The following is a 23,107-nucleotide window of genomic DNA, read 5'->3' as shown; positions in this document are numbered from 1 at the left end:
CCCTTAATCAGCAGCAGAAACCAAGGGATATTAAGTGTTGTGAGAAAAGTAGTATCTTACTGCCCCCTGCTGGTGTTTATTTAGTAATGCAATAAAATGGGAAAAGTGGCCTTAAACAGCAAGATTGGCTCATTTGGCAAGGTCATCAAACAATAACTATTCACCCTAATATGTCCACCTTGGGTGCTTAAAATAAAAACGTCCCTGTGCTTCCAAAACTTGCCTCCAATGTCAGAAATGTAAAAAAAAGGGCACCTAGGTTGAGGATCACTGCCTTAGGAGACACACATATCCAGCAAGGCGTGCCATTTAATCAGTAGCAGCACCCAAACCCATAATATCAGCCCCTTATCGGAAGGCATAGGGTTGGGATATCATTTTAACATATACTTTGCTCAGAGGGGGCCCCATCCATAAGATCTGGGCTCTCTTTTGCTACTTACACATTTATTAGAATATGCCATAGCAAACAGGGTAGCAGCAAACTCACCCAAAGGGGCTCCCAAATAATGCTGGTTTGGGAAAAGTGGGACTGCATTTAATAGTCAGTTGCCCATCTCTCTGCTACAGTCATCTGACAACATCCCAATTATCAATCCTAACTGTCCAATCAAAATTCATTCTCTTAAATGCCTTTACCTTACTTTTCCTCCTATTAACCTACCCAATAACTGAGCTGTATGATACCTGGCAGGCAAGGCTGATTCTACTGGAAAAAAATATTATTCCTGCATTAAAATTAATTTCACCATGTTAAAATTCCAATGGACCAAGGCAAGAATATAAAGGACATTTCTCATGTCATGTTATCAACAAACGGTGCTGAAAGGAGAAAGAGATGGCAGTGTAATAACAGGTTCCATATTTGCTCCAGTTCTAGTAACCCACGGGGGCTAATCCACATCAAGCTTTAACTTACCTGCTAATTGTTTTAGACTTCAGGTTCTATTTTCAAGGGCCAATGATATCATCTGCATAATGCCTACCATTGCCACAACAGCCAAAGATCCTCTCATTTAGCCAGATGTATGGCCAGCTCTAGGGATAAACAGAAATATTGAGCTCTCTCTATTTGTGGCCCTTATGCCCCATTGTGACCACAGTGATAGCAGGATAAAATGTAAAAAAAAATATTATACAGGGCTTTTTAAATAGTAATCTAAAGCCTATGGCACACAACTTTGACTGCGGTGCTCTAAATGACAACTAAGTCACAGAGGGACATGCCTATGGGAACTAAAGAAATGTTATACATTATGTTTTGGGCTTCTGTACCAGCCCAAGGCAACCTCAGCCCTTTAGTAGGGAAGATCTGTGCCCCAAAGATGCCCCAGTAGCCCCCCATCTTCTTTTCTGCTGATTCACTGCACATGCTCTGTGCTGCTGTCACTTACTGAGCTTAGGGGCCCACTCACAATATACTGTATATATAGAATATAAATGTCACAGTATAAGGCAGATTAGTAAATAATTCAGATTCACGTTACATGGCAGCTCTGAAACCAGTGCAATTAGCACCAGAATGTAATAATCAGACCTGTAGCATCAGCTGATATGACCTCATTTTCTGTTTCATAATTTGTAATGACCCCTAAGCTCATCTTCTCAAAAGCTGCTCAGAGCCCACTGAGCATGTGCAGTGTCCTACACATTTAACAGAATCCAAGATGGGGAGCTCCAGTGACAACTGTAAAGACCTATATCATTACTACTATAGAGATGCTGAAACATTTGGCTAGTGCAGTCAAGTTAGTATATAAAATATGGTATTTCCAGCAATTTTAATTTTTAGGGTTTAGTTCTCCTTTTAAGATATTGTTCACCTTTTAGTATTAAATAGACATTGGTATTCTAAGATCATTTGCAACTGGTCATTTCTTCTTTTGTATGGTTTATCAGTTATTATTTAGCTTTTTGTTCAGCAGCTCTGAAGTTTGGTATTGTAGCAGCTATCTGGTTACTATGGTCTTATTTACTTTAGCAACCAGGCAGCAGCTTAAAAAAGAGATGGAAATATGAATAGGAGTGGGCCTAGATAAGGAATAAAATTAACAATAACAATAAAATCGAAGCCTCACAGAGCAAAATTTTTTGGCTGCCAGGGTAATTTGAAAGCTGGAAAGAGTCAGAAGAGGAAGGCAAATAATTAAGCAACTATAAAAAAAAATAATAGCAAATTTGCAATTGGTTAGGAAGAGAGCATTCTAGAACATACTAAATATTAACCTGAAGTCTCTAAGGCAGATCTATAAATATATCTTATTGTACAGCGCTGCGGAATTTGTTGGCGCTTTAAAAATAAATGTTAATGATAATAATACCGTGTATAGCAGCTATACAATCACTATCAGCAGATACTCAAATATGAAATCATAATTGTGGGGAGGCAGATGCAGCAAAAGATTTCATATGAAATTAAGTCTACAAACCAGCGTAAAAGAGCAAAATTTATTTCAGAAATAATGTGCTAATTTCTAAAGTAAAAAACAAAACAAAAAAAAAAAAGAAACAAAATGAAAAGAAAATTCCTTGGAAACCAAACAAATGTATCCTTCAGCATAGTTTGAGTTAAGAACCGAGAAACGGAGCTCTTCTTATAAACTCATCCCGTAGGTGCTATTCCTCTAGTCATCAAAAATATTGATCTATTCATACACAAATGTACAACATCGGGGTTTTTTTTTTAAACTTTTTTTTTTTTTGCGAACAGTAGTAGCCATAAATAAAACTTTATTCTTCAATTTCATTTACAAGCTACCAGGCACCATGTTTTTTTTTTCCTGTCTGAAAATAAAAAAAAAAACAAAAACCAAAAAAAAAAACATGGCACCGGATAATTAAAATGGCTGCTGTCACAGAAAGGTCCGGACTTAAAAAACTAAACAAAAAAAAAAAAACGGTGGATAAAATGAGGCTCTGTAGATAAAAGCAAAAGTAATACTGTCACAGAAACGTGGCAAAGCATTTTTTTGCCTTTAATTGCAAAAAAATTGCAGCGCCATGCATTATCTGAGTTTGTTTGCAGTCTGGCTAAAAGTGGATACGGTCGTTTGTGTCTTTAGCAGTCTTGTAACATAAAAAAGTTTTTTTAAAAAAAAACGGTAGCAGCAACGAAGCAAACCTTGTGACAGGAAGGCATGAATTAAAAACTAAGAAAGAACTTCTATACAGCGGGAGAGGGGAGGGGCGTGGTTTATCTCCCGTCGGCCGGCATTCGGCTAAGTGACAACATGATTCGGGCGAAGCGCTCACACAGTTCGTGCGTGGAGAAGTTGGGAAGCTTTGGCGGGTCGTTTAAACCTTTGATTTCTGTTGAACAATCAAGCAGTTTTGGCAGGAAGTCGGTCAGCTTTTCTTGCAGATTTGCTGAAAAATTTACCAAAAAAAAAAAATATGTTATTAGAACTTTTTTTTTTTAAAATAGATTTACTATAAATGTGAACAAAGGGTCCTGGCAAAGCCACAAGTACATTGTTTAGGAGCTTATTCTACAATGATGACTTAAAGGTCTCAAGGAATTCTAACTTTGACTATTGGCTGGGTTACTCCCCCAGCCAGCAGCCCTATGGAACTTATCTTAGAACCATCAATACCAACCAAATCTGCCTTGTGACAAAGATGAAAACTGAAAATAAGCTTCATCAAACTTCTAAATATAATTACAAATTCTGTACTGTTTCTGAAATAATCAAATTGCTCATCACTACCCACCCCCCAGCATTTGTCTTTCTTCGCGCAGGAGTCTGATTTTAAATGACAGATCCAATATATCTTTTGCCTAGATGATGTATTAGAAGCTCACTCTTATCGGTCCCTTAGACTGATTCGGCAGCTTATCGACCCGTGTAGGGGAACCAACGATGGGCCTGCCCAACCGATACCTGGCCTGAAATTGGGCAGATATGGATCGGACAGGTTAAAACATTTAGTCGGATGGGGGGCCGCATTGGCTCGCTGATGTGGTCCCTGAACCGACTGCGCCCATTGATTTTTCAGAAACTGTTTTCTACTCGTTTCGTACGATATTCGGTGCGTGTATGGCGGATCGATGAGGCGATAGATATCGTGAAGGCTACGGATATCAGTCATCCTGTCGATCAGGCGGTTTAAAAAAGATTTTGCCACTGAAGATGCGCTAGATACATACGCTCCATTTCTTGCCCAAGGTAGGAACACCAACGGTTTCTCATGTCTTCCACAGCAACAATGTCCTTCTCCTCCATGTCATCGACCAGCAGCAAGGGCAAACATGGGACGATGAGTTCGTTCATGGATGTAAGCCCGTTAGTAACTTCATCAACGTCTCCAGATTCAAACATGGCTGCTGCCTGCTCATTCAGTTTCTGGAAAGCAAAATATATTTATTTATTAGAAGCACATCATGGTTTTCACTGGGGGTGTCTAACATTTTAGCACCCCCCAGTGAAATAGAATTTACATGTCCTTTAAGTCTTCTTCACAGACAAATAAAAAAAAACATAAAATAATGGCAGCTAAATTTTCCCCTGCGTTATCCACAACTTGCTCATGTAACTGTTTAGGTCTGAAGTGATTCAAGTTCTTATGCTTTTTACTTACCAGAAAGCACTCCCTTCTGTAATGGGATATGAGCTCCTCATCATGCCCTCTGTAGAGGCCTTTCGAGATCAGCTCTTTATTGTACTGGTAGCCATAAATTAGGTACAGCAGCGCTTCAACATAGCTAAAATTAAAGGAGACATATAGAATAAACAACAAAAACCTCTAACCTTGTAGGCAATAATGAATATATAGTGCTAAAGTGCAGTGTACCGAGTGGCGCCACCCCCTGCACAGCCGGGGAAAGGAGGCAGCAGGAAGTGGAACAGAAGGGTGAGGCTAGTGTGGTTTTTGCAGAAATTTTCAATAAATCAATCCAAAACACTACTTTTGAAAGTGCATTCCTTCTATATTTAGATGGAGTACAATTCATCAGCACAATATTGTTTTTTCACACAATATGTCCACTTTAAGTTTAAATCATGAAAATATCAAGCCCTTAAAGGAAAATTATACCCCCAATTAATGTAGGTCTCTATAAAACATATTGCATAAACAAGCTCATATGTAAAACCCTGCTTCATCTAAATAAACCATTTTCATATAAATATATTTTTAGTAGTATGTGCTATTGGGTACTCCTAAATAGAAAACTGCCATTTTAAGTACTAAAGGCCGCCTCCAGGGATCATAGTATTCACATTGCACACAAACATGCTAGGCCAGACAGAGTTCTGCCTTTTGCTCCCACACTACTTCCTGTTACAGTTAGAGCTGCATTATTTCCTGTCAGCTGATCTCTGAGGGAGCACACAGCCCATCACTAAATGGCGGCTCAAGGGAAAGGATGTAAAAGGGCAATATTTACTCATTATTACAGTGGAGGAAATAATTATTTGACCCCTCACTGATTTTGTAAGTTTGTCCAATGACAAAGAAATGAAAAGTCTCAGAACAGTATCATTTCAATGGTAGGTTTATTTTAACAGTGGCAGATAGCACATCAAAAGGAAAATCGAAAAAATAACTTTAAATAAAAGATAGCAACTGATTTGCATTTCATTGAGTGAAATAAGTTTTTGAACCCTCTAACAAAAAAAGACTTAATACTTAGTGGAAAAACCCTTGTTTGCAAGCACAGAGGTCAAACGTTTCTTGTAATTGATGACCAAGTTTGCGCACATTTTAGGAGGAATGTTGGTCCACTCCTCTTTGCAGATCATCTCTAAATCCCTAAGGTTTCGAGGCTGTCTCTGTGCAACTCTGAGCTTGAGCTCCCTCCATAGGTTTTCTATTGGATTAAGGTCCGGAGACTGACTAGGCCACTCCATGACCTTAATGTGCTTCTTCTTGAGCCACTCCTTTGTTGCCTTTGCTGTATGTTTTGGGTCATTGTCGTGCTGGAACACCCATCCACGACCCATTTTCAGTTTCCTGGCAGAGGGAAGGAGGTTGTCGTTCAGGATTTCACGATACATGGCTCCGTCCATTTTCCCGTTAATGCGAATAAGTTGTCCTGTGCCCTTAGCAGAAAAACACCCCCAAAGCAAAATGTTTCCACCCCCATGCTTGACGGTGGGGACGGTGTTTTGGGGGTCATAGGCAGCATTTTTCTTCCTCCAAACACAGCGAGTTGAGTTAATGCCAAAGAGCTCTATTTTGGTCTCATCAGACCACAGCACCTTCTCCCAGTCACTCACAGAATCATTCAGGTGTTCATTGGCAAACTTCAGACGGGCCTGCACATGTGCCTTATTGAGCAGGGCGACCTTGCGAGCCCTGCAGGATTTTAATCCATTGCGGTGTAATGTGTTTCCAATGGTTTTCTTGGTGACTGTGGTCCCTGCTAATTTGAGGTCATTAACTAACTCCTCGCGTGTAGTTCTAGGATGCTTTTTCACCTTTCTCAGAATCATTGACACCCCACGAGGTGAGATCTTGCGTGGAGCCCCAGAGCGAGGTCGATTGATGGTCATTTTGTGCTCCTTCCATTTTCGAACAATCGCACCAACAGTTGTCACCTTCTCTCCCAGCTTCTTGCTAATGGTTTTGTAGCCCATTCCAGCCTTGTGCAGGTCTACAATTTTGTCTCTGACATCCTTGGACAGCTCTTTGGTCTTTCCCATGTTAGAGAGTTTGGAGTCTGCTTGATTGATTGATTCTGTGGACAGGTGTCTTTTATACAGGTGACTAGTTAAGACAGGTGTCCTTAATGAGGTTGACTAATTGAGTAGAAGTGTCTAACCACTCTGTGGGAGCCAGAACTCTTAATGGTTGGTAGGGGTTCAAAAACGTATTTCACTCAATGAAATGCAAATCAGTTGCTATCTTTTATTTAAAGTTATTTTTTCGATTTTCCTTTTGATGTGCTATCTGCCACTGTTAAAATAAACCTACCATTGAAATGATACTGTTCTGAGACTTTTCATTTCTTTGTCATAGGACAAACTTACAAAATCAGTGAGGGGTCAAATAATTATTTCCTCCACTGTATGTATGTATGTATGTATGTATGTATGTATGTATGTATGTATGTATGTATGTATATATATATATATATATATATATGACCTTTTTTAGTACAGTAAATGGTTATTTTGCCATGTTGTCCCATAATACACAGGACAAAGGCTTTGAACAAGAACACAAATGCACTTTGTTAATCAGTTTATGTAGTACAGAACAGCTTTATTATATAAAGAAAGAACTGCTCTCACCTCTTGTTCTGAAACAGCTCCAGACCAATCAAGATGTACATTGTTGTCTCTCGGAACATTCTATAGTCCTTGTGCCACTTCTAAACACAAATACAACATGAAATATCCAAGTCAGTCAGTGTCAATATCCAAGTCACACTTGGAACACCCATTCCAGTAACCGACATGCTCAGAATCTGTTCCCTTAAATAGCTAAAACTGAATCTATAAAAAGGTAAATGCCTACTGAGATAATGGAAGATCTTGAAATTGGGCACAAACATGCAGTTCAAGTCTGTGTTGCAGCTAAATAACTCCATTTCCAAGCAGAATCTGCTCAGCAGAGTGGAAATTCCAATCAGACAGCAGACTATCGGTACAGATAGCAAATGGCATGGAACAGTCCTTCTCTGCAGGGGACTGCCTGCACTAAGCACAAAGATTCAGTTCAAGAGACCTACTCCCCTATTATGACCTTATCCCCTTTTTTTTTTAGTATTTGTGATGCATCCCCTACAGGTTATACACTAGTTCAGTAGTCCAGGACTATGCTTTAAGCTAAAGATTCAGTGCAGTCTTGGGACTGTGCGTCATGTGGGCTAAACAGGGATTTTTAGGTAGCTCAAACTCAAAATTGTGTGGTTTAGGCAGCCCCTTTCTCGACACATCTAGGACTAAAGTTGACCACAGTAGAATCCCCACTTTACATTTTTCAGGGGATCAGAAAAAAAAAATATAGTGTAAATCTGGAAATACCGTATATACTCGAGTATAAGCCGAGTTTTTCAGCCCTAAAAATGTGCTTAAAAAGTAAGCATCGGCTTATACTCGGGTATATACGGTACTTGTGCTCAAACTACAGGCAATACGGTCGTTGCGCGGCATGTATATGCGGCGTGCGCGCGACAATATGCGCATCGCGCCGCTGCACATAGGGAGCAGCGCGGCCATGAGGAGCACCTCCGAGCCCTCCCCTCCCTGGACGACCGTGGCACTGGTCGCACATAGGGAGCGGCGCGGCCATGAGGAGCATGTGGCACCGTTCGTCAGGACATTATGGGACACAGTGAGTGGCGCGGGAACTTTAGTCATTGAGCCAGTGTTTAACAAGGGGTACACTAACTCTTTAAGTTAGGGAACTGGGCTGTGTTGGATTCCATGAATTCTCTGTCAAACTGTTGAATGATTTCACACAACCCATAATCTTAGCTTTTTGTGTTCTTTTGGAACAGGAAGACCTGTTGGCCATGTTGTTCTGTTCAAATTCATTCACTGTTATTGGCACATGTGAGACTGGGTGCCGCTTGGGTATGTAACTGAAGCATGCAGACGTCAGTGAATATCCAACATGTCTCCTCATTTATTGATTTATAAGGAACCCCCATGTTTCTCACCCCTCAGTTAAGCTTTTATAGGCAAGCTGGTAACAGGGTCACCCTAAAATGTTCCTCTAGAGCAGTGATTGGAGGATCAGCTTTAGTTTATGTTATGGGATTAAAGATTTTGTATACCAGTATATGGATGCTTTTCATGCTGCACCATTAAGGGGCTTATACTCGAGTCAATACGTTTTTCCAGTTTTCTTAGGTAAAATTAGGTACCTCGGCTTATATTCGGATCGGCTTATACTCGAGTATATACGGTATATAGAATCAGGGAAATTAATTATGCACTGCATGTTGGCTGAACCACAAAAAATGGTTTAAAATGCAGGAAAACTTAAAATCAGGTTATGTAAAATTGAGGTTTCACTGTATTGAAAAAAAGTTAAAGGCCAAGTGTTCCACATCTTTCCGTATTTTTTGCATCCTTAACCAAGAACTGCCATACTGCTTGCTTCAACCAAGAGCAGCCTTCTACAGATCAACACTCCTAGTTGTGAAAATGATTTTGTAGCTTTCTGCTACAGTCGCCTGCAAGTGCTAGATACAGCTGACAGTATGGCGCATCCCACAGAGGAAACACTTCTGGCTGCTGTGGAGGACAAACAACCCCCTTGCTACTACCAGGGAATCCCTTGATTAGCCCTTTTGTGTCATCTACGTTATCCTTACTGTGGGCCTTTTAGGTTCCAAAACAGTAATATGGGAGCTGAACTTCCATCTAATGAGCACTATTTCATAATACAGGTATGACATCTCTTACCCAGAATGCTCGGGACCTGGGGTTCGGATCACCGTACCTAAAGTCTACTAAAAATCATTTAAAATTAAATAAACCCAATAGGATTCTTTTGCCTCCAGTAAGAATTCATTATAAAATTAGTTGGGATCAATCACAAGGTATTGTTTTATTATTACAAAGAAAAGGGATATCTTTTTTTAAAAATCTTAATTATTTGATTAAAATGGAGTCTATGGGAGATGGCCTTCCCATAATTCGGAGTTTTCTGGATAACAAGTTTCCGGAAAATGCATTCCATACCTATAGCAAATATGTCAGGTTTTATACTTTATGTCAGTTACAACTGCTCACAGAATCCAAATGACAAAAGCAACTATACAAACCCTGTATTCCTCCATGTTGACCTCATCTGGTTTTATCATTTCCAGTTTAGCCTGAGCAACTTTCATAATATTGCGGCATCTGAGGGGGTTGAAAAAGAGAGATTTTTCACTAAACAAATGAAAAAAAAAAAAATGTACTGGGTTTAATGAAATAGCTGAACAATACCGTTTTTACAACCCATATTTATTAGCAGAATGGATGGAGGAAACAAATATGATAATAAATAGGCTTTAATAAAAAGGCTTTAGTTACCCTTCTATAAAGGGTAACTAAAGCCTTAACATTAACTATTCTGTGATGTACCTGTACATTAAGGGGTATATTTATCATGCTGAGTACACATGATACTTTATGATGATACAGTAATGTTGCTGATAGCAGCCAATCAGATGCTTAGATTTGGTTTTCTAACTGTTGAAATCTTATTGCTGATTGGTTTCCCTGGGCAACATCACTGGTAATGCTTCACTCCACTTTTTTACACAGCATGATAAATATACCCCTAAGTAACACTTACACCAGAGGATGTAGGCCTTTAGAGGTTCACCCCACCCCCTGATTTCCCAAGCCAATCCTCAAAGCTAATGTGTGGCCCTATGGAGAAAAAACTGAGCAGTGCAGCCACCAGCCTCTAGCTTGCCCTGGGCTTATTGTACAGCTGGGCTTGTGCAGTTAATTTGTAGCATACAATACATGATTTCTAGACTGATTCTTGTCCTGTATATGTCCAAAATCAGTGCAGCACTGATGTTCATTATCCTGTTAATCCTGTGACCTTCCACAGCCACCAGAACATGGCTTGCCCACCTTGTGCCCCCTATACTTTACCATTTATACCCACAGAGACTTACCGTTCATCAAAACTCAAATTACGGTCTGCAAACTGCTCCAGCAATGTCCTTTCTATGATTTTCTTTGGTGCTTGGCTTTGGATGAAGTAGACTATGGCGTGCTGCAAGCGGTAATCTATCTCTGGCGGGGGGTCTTCTTGCGCTAGTTTCACTAGCCGAGCGTATTCAGTTTTGATGGCCTGAGCAACAGAAGTAACAAGAATGTCAGTTTCAGTGCAAAACACAGAGCCGCCAGTACAATTTCAGACATAATAGCTGAGGCTGGAAAACAAACAAGACACATGTCTATCAAGTTCAAACTTCTGTTGCAGTGAAACCTGCCTAACTTACTCTAACACTTGTTACAGGCTGTAAGGCCTGCTAGAGGTTTTGCACAAATGAATAATGCACACAATATAGTGACAGTCTTTTTTTTTTTATTACAGTGTCATATACATGAAACATTGCATGGGCCTTAGTGAGAGATTACTGTGCTGCAGACGGTTTATTTTGTAAAAGTTATAGAGGTGGCAGTGATACACAATGGGTGTAGAACCTGTACCTTTGGATTCTGCAGATTCCAAGAATGGGCTACTAAAGGGGCCTTCCCACCTTACATTAATAGCTTCAGCTTCACCTTAGGTAACTGTGTCCCTACATGTATGCCCCCTACATGTATGCCCCCTAGATGTATGTACAGGTAAGTTTTATTCATGATTTAAGCCACTGCAGTTTCTGTATTAGAGAAAAGAAGTGAATTACAGCTAATAATTTTATCATTTCATTTATACCAGGCACAATCTTCTAAAATGAGAAAAATTTGGCTTTAAGTCATGGGGACCTTAGATTGTAAGTTCCACTGGGGCAGGGAATGATGCATAACGTCTGTTAAGTGCTGCAGAAATGTGCTGGCGCTATATAAATAATTAACAAAACAGACTATTGGTGCAAACAAGCTTTCTCTGACCCAACAGTTTAGTCAACATCTTGCACATGGAAGTAATGATCATTATTCAGTAACACAGGTTCCTGTTACTCATGTGTCTTTCTTAGTGGCACAACATGGCATTTACAATGTTTCCTTATTTAAGACAGTTATCTCAACATTTTTAAAATGATAAAGCTTCTTTATAAAGCTATTTTGGCATATATATTTCAACATTTTCCTTTCCAGGTTGTCAAGGCTTCTCGCCTCAAGCGATGAACTGCCACCCATAATAAGCCTTTATTGTGCTTGTAATGTTGGCTCATCAGGGGAAAATACCCTCTACAAGGACATGCACAATATCAAAGTATGGATTTAACTAAAGAAGTAGGCTAGAAAAGTTTTACATTATGGGCCAGATTTATATAAACAAAAAAAAAAAAAACTCACCACGTTCTATTAATTTATACTGGATTTCTAGAAGCATATTTTATTAATGACTTCTAAAAATCCCATAGGAATAAATAGGGGTGACATGGGTGAGTTTTCATGTATTGAGCTCTAAACTCACATTTTAATAAACCTCCCCATATCAACCCAAGTCCCCCACAGGCCTTTAGCAGATAAGATCTGTGCCCTCAAAGATGCCCCAGTAGCCCCCCATCTTCTTTTCTGCCGATTTCCTGCACATGCTCTGTGCTACTGTCACTTACTGAGCTTAGGGACCCACTCACAATATACAGTGTATATAGAATAGAAATGTAACAGTATACAACTGATTAGTAATTCATTCACATTCACAGAACATAGCTGGTCTGAAACCAGTGCAATTAGCTTTAGAATTTAATAATCAGACCTGTAGCATCAGTTTAAATGACAGACAAACCTCATTTTCTGCTTGATAATTTGCAACAACTCCTAAGCTGAGCATGTGCAGTGTCGCAGACACTTTCCAAGATGGGGAGCTCCTGTGACAAGTCTGAAGACCTGGATCATTGCTGCTATTAAGATGCTGAAACTTTAGGTTGGTGCAGTAAGTATATAAATATAAAATAGCAATATTCATTTTTAGGGTTTAGTTCTCCTTTAACGCATGCGTTTCTGTGTGGTGAAACGCTTTAAAAAGGAACATAAAAATAAACGCAATATGTAAGGGCCCTGGGGATGGTGTATCTTCATTTTCTTTTGCTTACAGCAGAACAGTCACTATTTGCACATAAATATTGTGCAAAGGCAATGGACACAAGTTCTAGAGCGTTTGTATGCAGGCACATACTAACTAAAAGTGCAGAGGGAAGGAGCAGGGCACCTTACTCAATACCCAACCAGTTGCTCACACTATAAAAATATTGAAAACTTTGCTCTAAAGAATATTTTTATACCCAGCATAACCCATAATGATAGTGAGAATGTTGCCAGTCGAGTCGACAATTTGCTTAAAGCTTTTTGAATGTTCTGACTGTATGTATCGTTTAAAGGGGCTGTTCACCTTTAATTGAATTTTTAGTATGCTGCAGAGAGCCATTCTGGAACAATTTGCAATTTTGAATTATTATCTTTATATACAGCAACTCTCTAGTTTGAAATTTTAGCAGCTATAGGATTACCAGGGTCCAAACTACCCTAGCAACCAGCAGTGGTTGCAATGAGAAACTATTAAAAATAGAAGGGAGTCTGAATATAAAGATAAGCAAAAAAAGAAACACTAATGAAATTGTAGCCCGGAAGAACAATCATTTTTTGGCTGTTGGGGTCAGTGACCCCCTTTTGAAAACTGGAAAGAATCAGAAGAGGAAATCAAATCTTTCAGAAATAATAAAATACATTTCAAAATGAAGATCAATAAGAACTGGCCATTCTATAACATACTACAAGTTAACTTAAAGATGAACTCTCCCTTTAACAAGTGACATACAAACTGCGCTACAGAGTAATGATCACCCTGCCTGCAAGATTTTCTACATCTACAGGGAGCGGCGCTAAGGGAGAAATAAGAATAAAAGCATGGAACTATATGGAGAGATTCATGATGGGGACATAGCTAAATGCTCAGTATGTTCATGACAGATAATAGAAGTCAGGCTTTTTGGTTAAACAAAGTTAACATGAGCTAGGCATGATGTAAAGGCTTTGTTGTTCTTAATTGTGTTAGGTAGTTGAGAAATAACTGGAAAGGTTGAATTTTACACGCGCATATATATCTATCAGCAAAAAATTGCCCTTTTACATCTTTTCCCTTGAGCCACCATTTTGTGATGGGCTGTGTGTTCCCTCAGAGATCACATGACCAGAAATAATGCAGTTCTACCTGTAACAGGAAGTAGTGTGTATGTGTGCCCTTGGTTTGTTGGTGTGCACTGTGACTTATGATCCCAATTACCCAATGGTACCTACTACTAAAGATATATATTTTTATGAAAAAGTTTTATTTAGATGAAGCAGGGTTTCACTTATGAGCTGTTTTATGCAATATATTTTTATAGAGACCTACATTGTTCAGGGGTATAGATTTCCTTTATGATCCAACATCAGAGCACTGACTTATGTAAACTAGGGATTCACTGAATCAAGGACACTAATTTGTATTTGTAAATTAAAGTTTGGATTCAGATAGGGATTTGGCCAAATCCCAAAAATAAGGATTCAGTGCACCCCTAACGTAGACACCCCTGTATCAATTACTGTTTCAAGCATATCTTGAGCAGCAAATAAGCATTCATCCCTAACTCTTACTCATGGAAAAATAAGCATTCTTCCCAAATCCCACCTAACTAGACTTTGTGGCGCTGGCATTCCCCAAAGGGGGCCAGATTAGTTTGTGAAGCATAACAAGGACTTGCTAAGATTAAAGGGTTCATAATTACAGGTCCTGTTCTGTAATAAAGAATTAAAATGCTAAAGCGAGAATGTAAATAAACTTCATAATAATACTATAAAGTATTGACGACAGGGGAAATATGTCAAACTCTATCAAGCCAAAATATACAATGTAACAGCATAGAACACGCACGCACACATAAATATATATTGTACCTTAAAGAACCCTGCTTCAGGGCCACACTTGTCATACACATTCCGGGATTTACCTATGGCCATGATTATACCTTGCATGTTCGGGGTCATCATGACCTGCCACAAGGAATTGAAGTTTGCATGATTATCATTTTCCTCATTTAGGTAACAGGGCATTCAGTGCATGCGTGGCATAGAAAAATAAATGATGAAAGCAAGCGGCGACATGCGCATATGACAGAATTGCAGAAATGGTGTTAATGGGAATATAACAGGGACAGAATGCCTGCCGACAGACTGACCAAAGCAGGGGAGGACATTCTGGAGAGGAAATGAGACACATAACCATCGCACCCCAAAAGGTTACCAGGTAACAATGGGACAGTGTCAGTGTAACCCAACACATGGCAGATGCAAAACATTGGCAAAACATACCCTGTTTCTAAGAGCCTGGGACTTTAGATCCCCTTTAATGAAAAATATTTATATTCTGAAAAGATTTTCTCTAGCTCTAATGATGGGCAATGAGGTTATGACCAGTGGTAGAACAGGGTTAGAAATCACCCAATGCAGTAGGAGGATGAAATCTATTTGTGCAATGAGTGGTTGCTCAGTCTGGTGCAGTATGTAGGAATAGTGCAGCCCTGGTACCACTGGGGTAGCCATGCTGAAATGTGCCCACACTTACTAATGGCACTGAGGGGGTAATGATGCCCTGGCTGCACCACACACACTCATTGCTCCAGCTGTATTCGTCTTAAGGAAACCAGTTGCTCTGAACTGGCTACCTTGGTAAAAACGGCTGAAAAAGAAGATTTATTTGTAGAGGGATCTCTAGAACTTTTTTTTTTAATAAAAAAAAGGAAGGTTCACTTAAAGTTGTTTTATAGTCGGATCTTACATATAGTTATATGCAAGCGTCCACAGATATACCCCACTGTGCATAGAGGTGCTACAAATAAGGAGCTGTGTACCAAGCTAATGTAACAAATGACTATTAGTACTAAGCTTACAGCACAACAGGGAGCGGCTGCCAAAAACTGCTCCTTAACAGCCACAACTGTTTTGTTTTCTAATCAACTACACAGAAACGGGCAACCATGCACGTACTGATCCCACTAAGCTGCCGAATGGTCATACAGATAGAAATGCACAGTTCAGGCACAACCTACTAGTATTACTGTATATTTCCACCCATTACTGAAAGTATATAAAAGTCAGATAAAATAATTTTATCTACAGGACTTGTTTTTTTCCTCACAAACCAGAAACAGGGGTGTTCATTCCACCCCTTCTCAGTGGCTTTTAGGCACACATGACATTGTGTGAAATAGTGCATGTTGCAACAACATGGGGTAAACTTTCAGTATTTGCACGTTTGGAAGGAAAATTGTTAACTCCCAAATACATAGAAGCCTTGATACAATAACAAAAGCTTGCCCAAACCCCCTACATTCAGCTAAATGCAAGAAGGGTGCAAACATGGAACTGATTAGGGGGCAAATGGCACACGGGTCCATAAGGATTTTAAAATGTTTTTGGTCTGCTGAACTGTAGATCAGAGAACAGAGGCCGGCAATAAAAGCATATAAATCAACCTATATAGACTAACACCGTGCCTACCATTTATTGTAAATGTCTCTGTCCTATATATATATATATTTATAGAAAAAGAGAAGCTTTAATTGCAAAGGATGGAGCTGCATTTATGTACAGTGGGCAGAAAGTATAAACACTTTAGCCATCCCAACTGTTCTTTTCACCAGCTAGGCTACTCCATACTGGTCTGCTGATGTTAATCATGCACTTTGAGGTGTGTAATTTGGCTACTTGACATGATCCCTGAAGCATGGTGTTCAGCAAACAGATTAAAAAAGCTCAACATATTTGAGCCATATTTGATTAGCCACCATCCTGCTTCCTCCTCTGTACTACTGTTTTACAGGAGGCGAGCAGAGGTTGGCTCCCGTTACAACTTATAAAAGTGATATCCTACCTAGGGAATGCAGAGTTATCATCATGTAAAGCAACATAAACAGCTGCAGTTTAGGTACACCTGTTTCAATCTACAACCCAACTGCTTGATAAAATTCCAGGTTCTGGATCTAAAGGGGGCCATACTCAGTCCCTAGAACCAAGCAGCTCTTTGTTGATTGTAGGTTTTATTCCAGAACACCTTTGGAGCAAAAGAACATTCCCCAGTTCAGAATTTGGTTTGAGATATGACCAATCCCCATTACTTTTGCCAGATTTGGCTAAATGCTTACATTTTAGCATAACCAAAGCTACTTGTGACCTTAAAGAGCTGCATAACTGAATGTGCCAAGTTTTCGTTCACAGATGATACAGTTTGGTTGACTGTGCTTAAACTTAAAGGGGTGGGACACCTTTTAGTTAACTTTTAGTGCATTATAAAATGGCCACTTCTAAGCAACTGGTCTTCATTATTTATTTTTTAAGTTTTGATTATAAGCTGCCTTCTCTATCCAGGTTTTAAATGGGGGTCACTGACCCCAGCAACCCAAAAACTATTGCTCTGTGAAGCTACAATTGTATGGTTGTTACTTTTTCTATTCATGTCCTCTCCTATAAACATATTGGCCTCTCATTCAATCCAATGGTTGCTAAGGTAATTCAAATTCAAACACAAAGCAACCAGATATCTGCTGAAATTCCAAACTGGAGAGATACAGAACAAGAACTAAATAATTAAAAAAAACATATATAAGAGAGGACCAGTTGTAAATTGTTTTAGAATGTTAGTCTCTACATCATACTAAAAGTTAACTCAAAGGTGAACAAACCCTCTAAAGTGATACATGGGAAATTAATTCTGTAGGCAATTATGAATAATATATGGTGCTGGTTTCACTTTGGGCTAAAAATTAATCCTATTTGTAAAAATGGCCCCTTTATTGGAGCTCCCTATAGATCCTATCAGGTCTCTGCCTGTGTTTTAAATGAGGGGTGAGCGTTTCCCAACAGTCTCTGCCAGAAGCACAGTAGGAGGGGGAGAGCCAATCACAGCCCTGCACTCACACAAGCAAAAATAGGCTTTAGTTCCCTATCAGGTCAGCCTAGCTGCTGATTGGTTCCTATCCTACAATGCAGTGTGCAGAGAGCCACCGGCTCCCCTGCACATCCAGAGAATTCAGCCAGCAGGAAGTGAAACAGATGGGTGGGACTAGTGGGGTTTTGGTGGAATTTCTCAATAAATCAGAAACACAACTTTTTTTAAGCACAATCCTTCTATATATAGAGGAGTATAATTCACTGATACATTCATAATTTTTATAGGATATGTCTTCTTTAAATGCGCAAATTGTGGTTCAGACAATGATTTGCTATGTTTTCTTTTGTGTACATAGTTTCTGCAACTATAGCTACATGGGGTGGTCAATGTGAAACAGAGGATAGAAAAAATAAATAAAATTAATAAAAATAGGTACTTTTGCCAATCATCCCAAGTAGAATTGGTTGCTTTTGCCCACCGTGAAGCATGCACAAAGTTATCTCTAGCACCGGAATGGTTGATGTAGGGATATGCATTCAGAAGTGCTTCATTAGTGACGTTTGATTCACATGCCAAAAGTGGAACAGTGTGTGCCAGGCAGCAAAACAAAGCACTAGGGGAGAGCTCGCAGAGGGCTCAGCAGCCAAAAAAAATAAAACTAAAAAATAAATAAAAAACAAAAAGACAGTACCTCATCGTCATAACCCCCCTCCTCTGACTCAATAACAAAAGTCCCTACGTGAGGGATCGCCACCTCTACAACTCGTTGGTTAGGAGCTGCTGGAGCTGGGGCGTTATCAGTGGGCTGCAGAGAAAAAGATCACCATGATACAAGGTTAGCTGAAGAAAACTTGTGGTTAGACATCAGTTCCGTTCCACTGATCCATACTAATTACTGGAGACTAATAAAGATGGACAATCAACATAAAAGTATTCACAGTTGCAACCTGGTGGATTATCTATACTATACAATTAGAAGGAATCACTGGGCCAATTATCTTATACATAGCGAAAACAGAAGATTCCTTAATAGATACAGTGAACACACAATGTTCTTTAATTCTAAGAGACCAGTGGAAGCCAGGCACAGGATAAGACTGGTGATGATGTACCTTACGCATAGTGTATACCGTAGCACAGCTGACATTACAATGAACATAAAACAAGGTCATTTTTTTTAAGTAAATATAATTTCTCATTCATATAGTTAGAAGGTTGCTTTTTCGAATCATAAATACTAATGACTGCAACTCAGCTCTTTAGATGTAAATACCTATAAACTCTCAGTGCCGCAGGGCTACTTACTAAAGGTGGCGAGATGCCCATCTTGAGATGAGTGATATCAGATTGATATCTTAGGGCCTTAGGGCCAAAAGAACAAATCATACTGACGGGATATAAGAAGTCTAGGTGAGGACTGCATCAACGAGCCGATTCGCTCACAGACCCAATGCAATTTTTAAAGTTGCCCAATCTACATTTGGACAATTTTTCGGATGCTGTTTGGGTAAGCCTGTCCCGGGGCCCACACACGGCCGAAAACCAACCGACAGTCTGTTGACAGCATTTATCGGACCGTGTATGACCAGCTTTACTCATCCTGATGCATCCTGTACTGGACTACTGCGCTGCACACATGAAGTCACTTCTATTCAGACTTTTTATCACATTTTATGGGTTTTTGAGTTGAAGATATAGGGACGCTAGATTACCCAGTAAACCCGACACTTCTGTCATTCCCATATTTTCTAGTCATTTACCAAAAGGCTGCTGCTGGCAGTTATTTGAGGGCGGCAATGAAGGGAAGGCATTAATAGTACAGCTCAACTCAATTCCTAGAACAGCCATTAAACCATGCAATGACCTCAAATTACATTTCAGTATAATGTAGGCAGCAACATTCTATGACAAATTTGCAATAAATGTTAATTTTTATTTCTTAAGATTCCTGATTTTTTCCCTTTAATGGCTTTTCCAACTTTAAAAATTTAACGTGACCCAGTCGCTAGGCTGACTCTTGTACCTTTGCAGAGTCTTAACAGACAAAATGCAAAACAAAAGGAGAGAAATTTAGAAATAATAATCTTGTTTCACAATGAATCCCACTTTCTTGTTGCCAGGGCCAACGTTTCTTTGCTCCTACACAGTGAGTGCTTATTGAAAGTATTTCTCTGCTTTTTAGTGACAGTTTCACAAGACTGATAAAGCAATCTAGAATTAGATTTGTAAAGCATGGCAGCGCTACTGATATTCAAAAGAATGAATTAAACCTAGTCACATAGCTGCTAGAATATATACTGGACTAGTTCCTGCAGATAATAGGGAAGAACAAAATAGTAAGCTCAAGGACTGTATATTATAGAAAATAAGAAAATAAACCTCTTGCCATGATGGAGTTCAATGGGCCACAACCTCTAGTCTCAAGCCTTGCTATGGTTATTGTGCTCCCAACTACATTTCTAACATATAATACACAAATGTAGTTATATAAATCAGTGCTCCAAGGGGTTGCTCCCATTCAGTTTAACTTTAGTTTATTTAGAATGGTCTATTCTTAGCAAGTTTTCAATTGGTCTTCATTTGTTATAGTTTGAGTTATTTGCCTTCCTTTTCTGACTTTTTTCAGCTTTCAAATGGGGGTCACTGACCCCGGCAGCCAAAAAGTACTACTCTCTATGGCTACAACCATATTGTTAATATTACTTTTTATTACTTATCTTTGTAGGTTAAGCTGGACCCTAGCTACCAGTTTGCTGAAGAAATTCCAAACTGGAGTGCTGCTGAATAAAAATCTAAATAACTCAAAACCCGCAAATAAGAAAAAATAAAAACCAATTGCAAATTGTCTCAGAAAAGCAGTCTCTACATCATACTAATTTAAAGGTGAGCAACCCCTTTAATGATTTCAATTGTATCACATGACTCACTGAAACTTCTGCATTATAGTAAATAAATGTATCCACTATTGTAAAATATGAGGATATAAAAAGTCACCTTGGAGTTCCATGAGCTATATAAAATCAGCTATATAACTCAGCCTTGGGCCTTTATATAGCAATGGGACTTCTCGAGGGAACTATAATATCCTTATAATTTACAGCAGGGGGTGCATTATTCCCTATGTATTTTACAGTGATACCTCTGTCCAACTAAGAATGGGTATCTCTGAGAATCACAAGCTACTAGGAAACAATGATTATGCTATACATAAAACAGCTAACAAAACCCAGACACACAAACAAATCCTTAGCATATGACAATTTCATGGTGTGAAGACAACCATGGTGTGAAGCTTTGCATGGCTAGGGACAACTGTCTAGAGACATTTATGATATAATCCTGTGCAGAACCAGCTGCCAACTGTACGTATTTCATTATGAATAAGAATGCTATGGTTCATTTATGGCCAGTGTGAAGTCATAAGGTAGAACCCTATCAGTATGCTACAAAACTAATAAGCAAATGGCAGCAGAGGAAATACAGGGACATCCTATAGCAGGGGTAGGGAACCTATGGCTCGAGAGCCAGATGTGGCTCTTTTGATGGCTGCATCTGGCTCGATGCCAAATCTTTAATAAAAAAAAATAACGGGGGGTGTGGCCTGCACTTGGCGGATAAAAGACTTGTTCTAAGCCTTAGAACACGTCTATCCGCCGGGCGCAGGCCATGCCCTCCTCCGCATCGCATCCACATCCGGCATCCTTGGGACCCACCCTACCTTGCCCCTGCGCTCGGCGGATAGAAGACGTGTTCTAAGCCTCAGAACACGTCTTCTATCCGCCAAGCGCAGGCCACGCCCTCCTCCGCATCAAATCCGGCATCCTTGGGACCCACCCTACCTTGCCCCGCAGCATCCGCGGGCAAACATATTGTACGGCTCTCAAGGAATTACATTTTAAAATATGTGATGTTCATGGCCCTCTCAGCCAAAAAGGTTCCCGACCCCTGTCCTATAGCATGCAGATACATCACTTGTTCATTAGCCATGCAACATGTGGATTTTACATTTATCTAGATTAAGGATCTCCAACCTTTTTAACCTGTGAGCCACAATAAAATGTAAAAAGAGTTGGGAGGAACACAAGCATAATGGTTTTTGGGGTGCCAAATAAGGGCAGTGATTGGCTATTTGGTAGCCCCTATGTGGACTGGCAGCCTACAGAAGGCTCTGTTTGGCATCACTGCTGGTTTTAATGCAACCAAAACTTACCTCCAAGACAGGGACTTAAAAATAAGCACCTTTAAGGCTTCTGGGAGCAACATCCTAAGGGACGGTAAACAACATGTTGCTCATGAGCCACTGGTTGGGGATCACTAATCTAGATGCAAAGGGATGAGCCTGCAAGTCTACCTTCTACGTACAGGCTATTAGTGAATTCCTTCTGCCCATATCGCACAACTCGCTCTGGATATCTAGGCTGCAGTGGAAGCCTACTGATTGGTGACTGTTACCTATAACTGCTCAATACAAACCCATTGCCTACAAATCCTCATTCATCAACACTTCCAATTAGGAAATATTTCAGGAAGGATGCAGCAAATTGCAAGAACATAGATATCAGGGTGTATCCAGCAGAAATGGGGTAGAAGCTCCAATTAAAAGATGGGAGGTGGCAAGCAAATGTGCATGATGCTATAAGTGGCAAAACCGTGACATCTTACTTTGGACTCGCCGTGGGATCATTCAGTGTGGCAGTGTCATGACAAATCCAGGAATATAACTTACTTTTATAGGTGCAAGGTTATGGACTAGCTTTGTCTGACGACAGAGTAGTTGCATATTGGATGTCACAGGTTACTTTGGAGATGTTGGCTTGGAAATGAGCCTCAATACATGTGTGGCTACAGCTAGCCAATCAACGTCAGAGTAGGCAAATCATGTTTTATTGCTGCATTGCCATCTATTCATGCACTGGCATTCCAGACAGAAGTGCGGTGCCTGGCCAGGTAACCTAGTGTACTGCACCTTCTGCTGGGTATGTATCTGCTTAGTGGGAATAAGGTTTCTCGGCACAATTTAGAGCAATGGAAAAAGTTTTGCCTACATTTTGCATAAAAAAAAAAAAAAGACATTCATAGCTAAAGAATATTTAATGGGTATTCCGTGCAAAGACAAATTTGTCTTTATAAATAGGTGGATGCTATATCACATACATTGGCAGATCCAGGTCCATGTAAATCAACAAAAGGGCGCAATATAGAATAAATAAGTGCTAATAATAAAAATAGTAGTGATCTATGGGTAAAGCTGCATTGGTGTGTAATATGAGCTAATAGAAGGGATGCCAAAGGCACACAATCTAACCATACTCTCAAAATGAATTGCCATTGTATTAGAGGTTACTGGTTGTGAATTAAGGTGCCAAAACAATTTTTGATTCAAGTCCTGTATAGTGGTGGCAGTCAGGTACACACAGCCTAGGAGACTGTCCTTACACTTATACAACCCCGTGTATGTGCCCAGCCCAAAGGATGACTGAACAGCATATTGTATAGGTAGCTCCGTGTGTGGCCGTGCTAAGGGTACTTTATAGATGTAAGGAATCCAATCCTGCTAGTTAGGACGTGCTTTTATTACTTAGGCTGAGGGCACTTCATTAAGTGG

The 23,107-nt window shown here is 39.7% G+C and overlaps 1 protein-coding gene across 3 annotated transcripts in view; it reads right to left on the bottom strand.

The window, feature by feature from the left end:
* Positions 1-2,434: 2,434 nt before the first annotated feature.
* usp25 (ubiquitin specific peptidase 25) overlaps positions 2,435-23,107 on the bottom strand; it is a 76,886-nt gene continuing 56,213 nt past the window's right edge. Inside the window, exons 19-26 of one of the 3 annotated variants that reach the window (XM_012957169.3) lie at positions 18,194-18,307; positions 14,511-14,606; positions 10,574-10,752; positions 9,722-9,800; positions 7,236-7,315; positions 4,579-4,702; positions 4,148-4,343; positions 2,435-3,366 (exon numbers count right to left, since the gene is read on the bottom strand). In XM_012957169.3, the coding sequence (XP_012812623.1) occupies positions 3,194-3,366; positions 4,148-4,343; positions 4,579-4,702; positions 7,236-7,315; positions 9,722-9,800; positions 10,574-10,752; positions 14,511-14,606; positions 18,194-18,307 (1,041 nt within the window). In that variant the 3' untranslated portion in view covers positions 2,435-3,193. 3 annotated transcript variants of the gene reach the window in all.

The sequence above is a fragment of the Xenopus tropicalis genome, chromosome 2 (genome assembly GCF_000004195.4).
Source record: "Xenopus tropicalis strain Nigerian chromosome 2, UCB_Xtro_10.0, whole genome shotgun sequence".
In the NCBI taxonomy this organism is placed as follows: domain Eukaryota; kingdom Metazoa; phylum Chordata; class Amphibia; order Anura; family Pipidae; genus Xenopus; species Xenopus tropicalis.
Note: the sequence above shows the minus strand (reverse complement) of the source record. Positions and strands in the feature narration are given on the sequence as shown.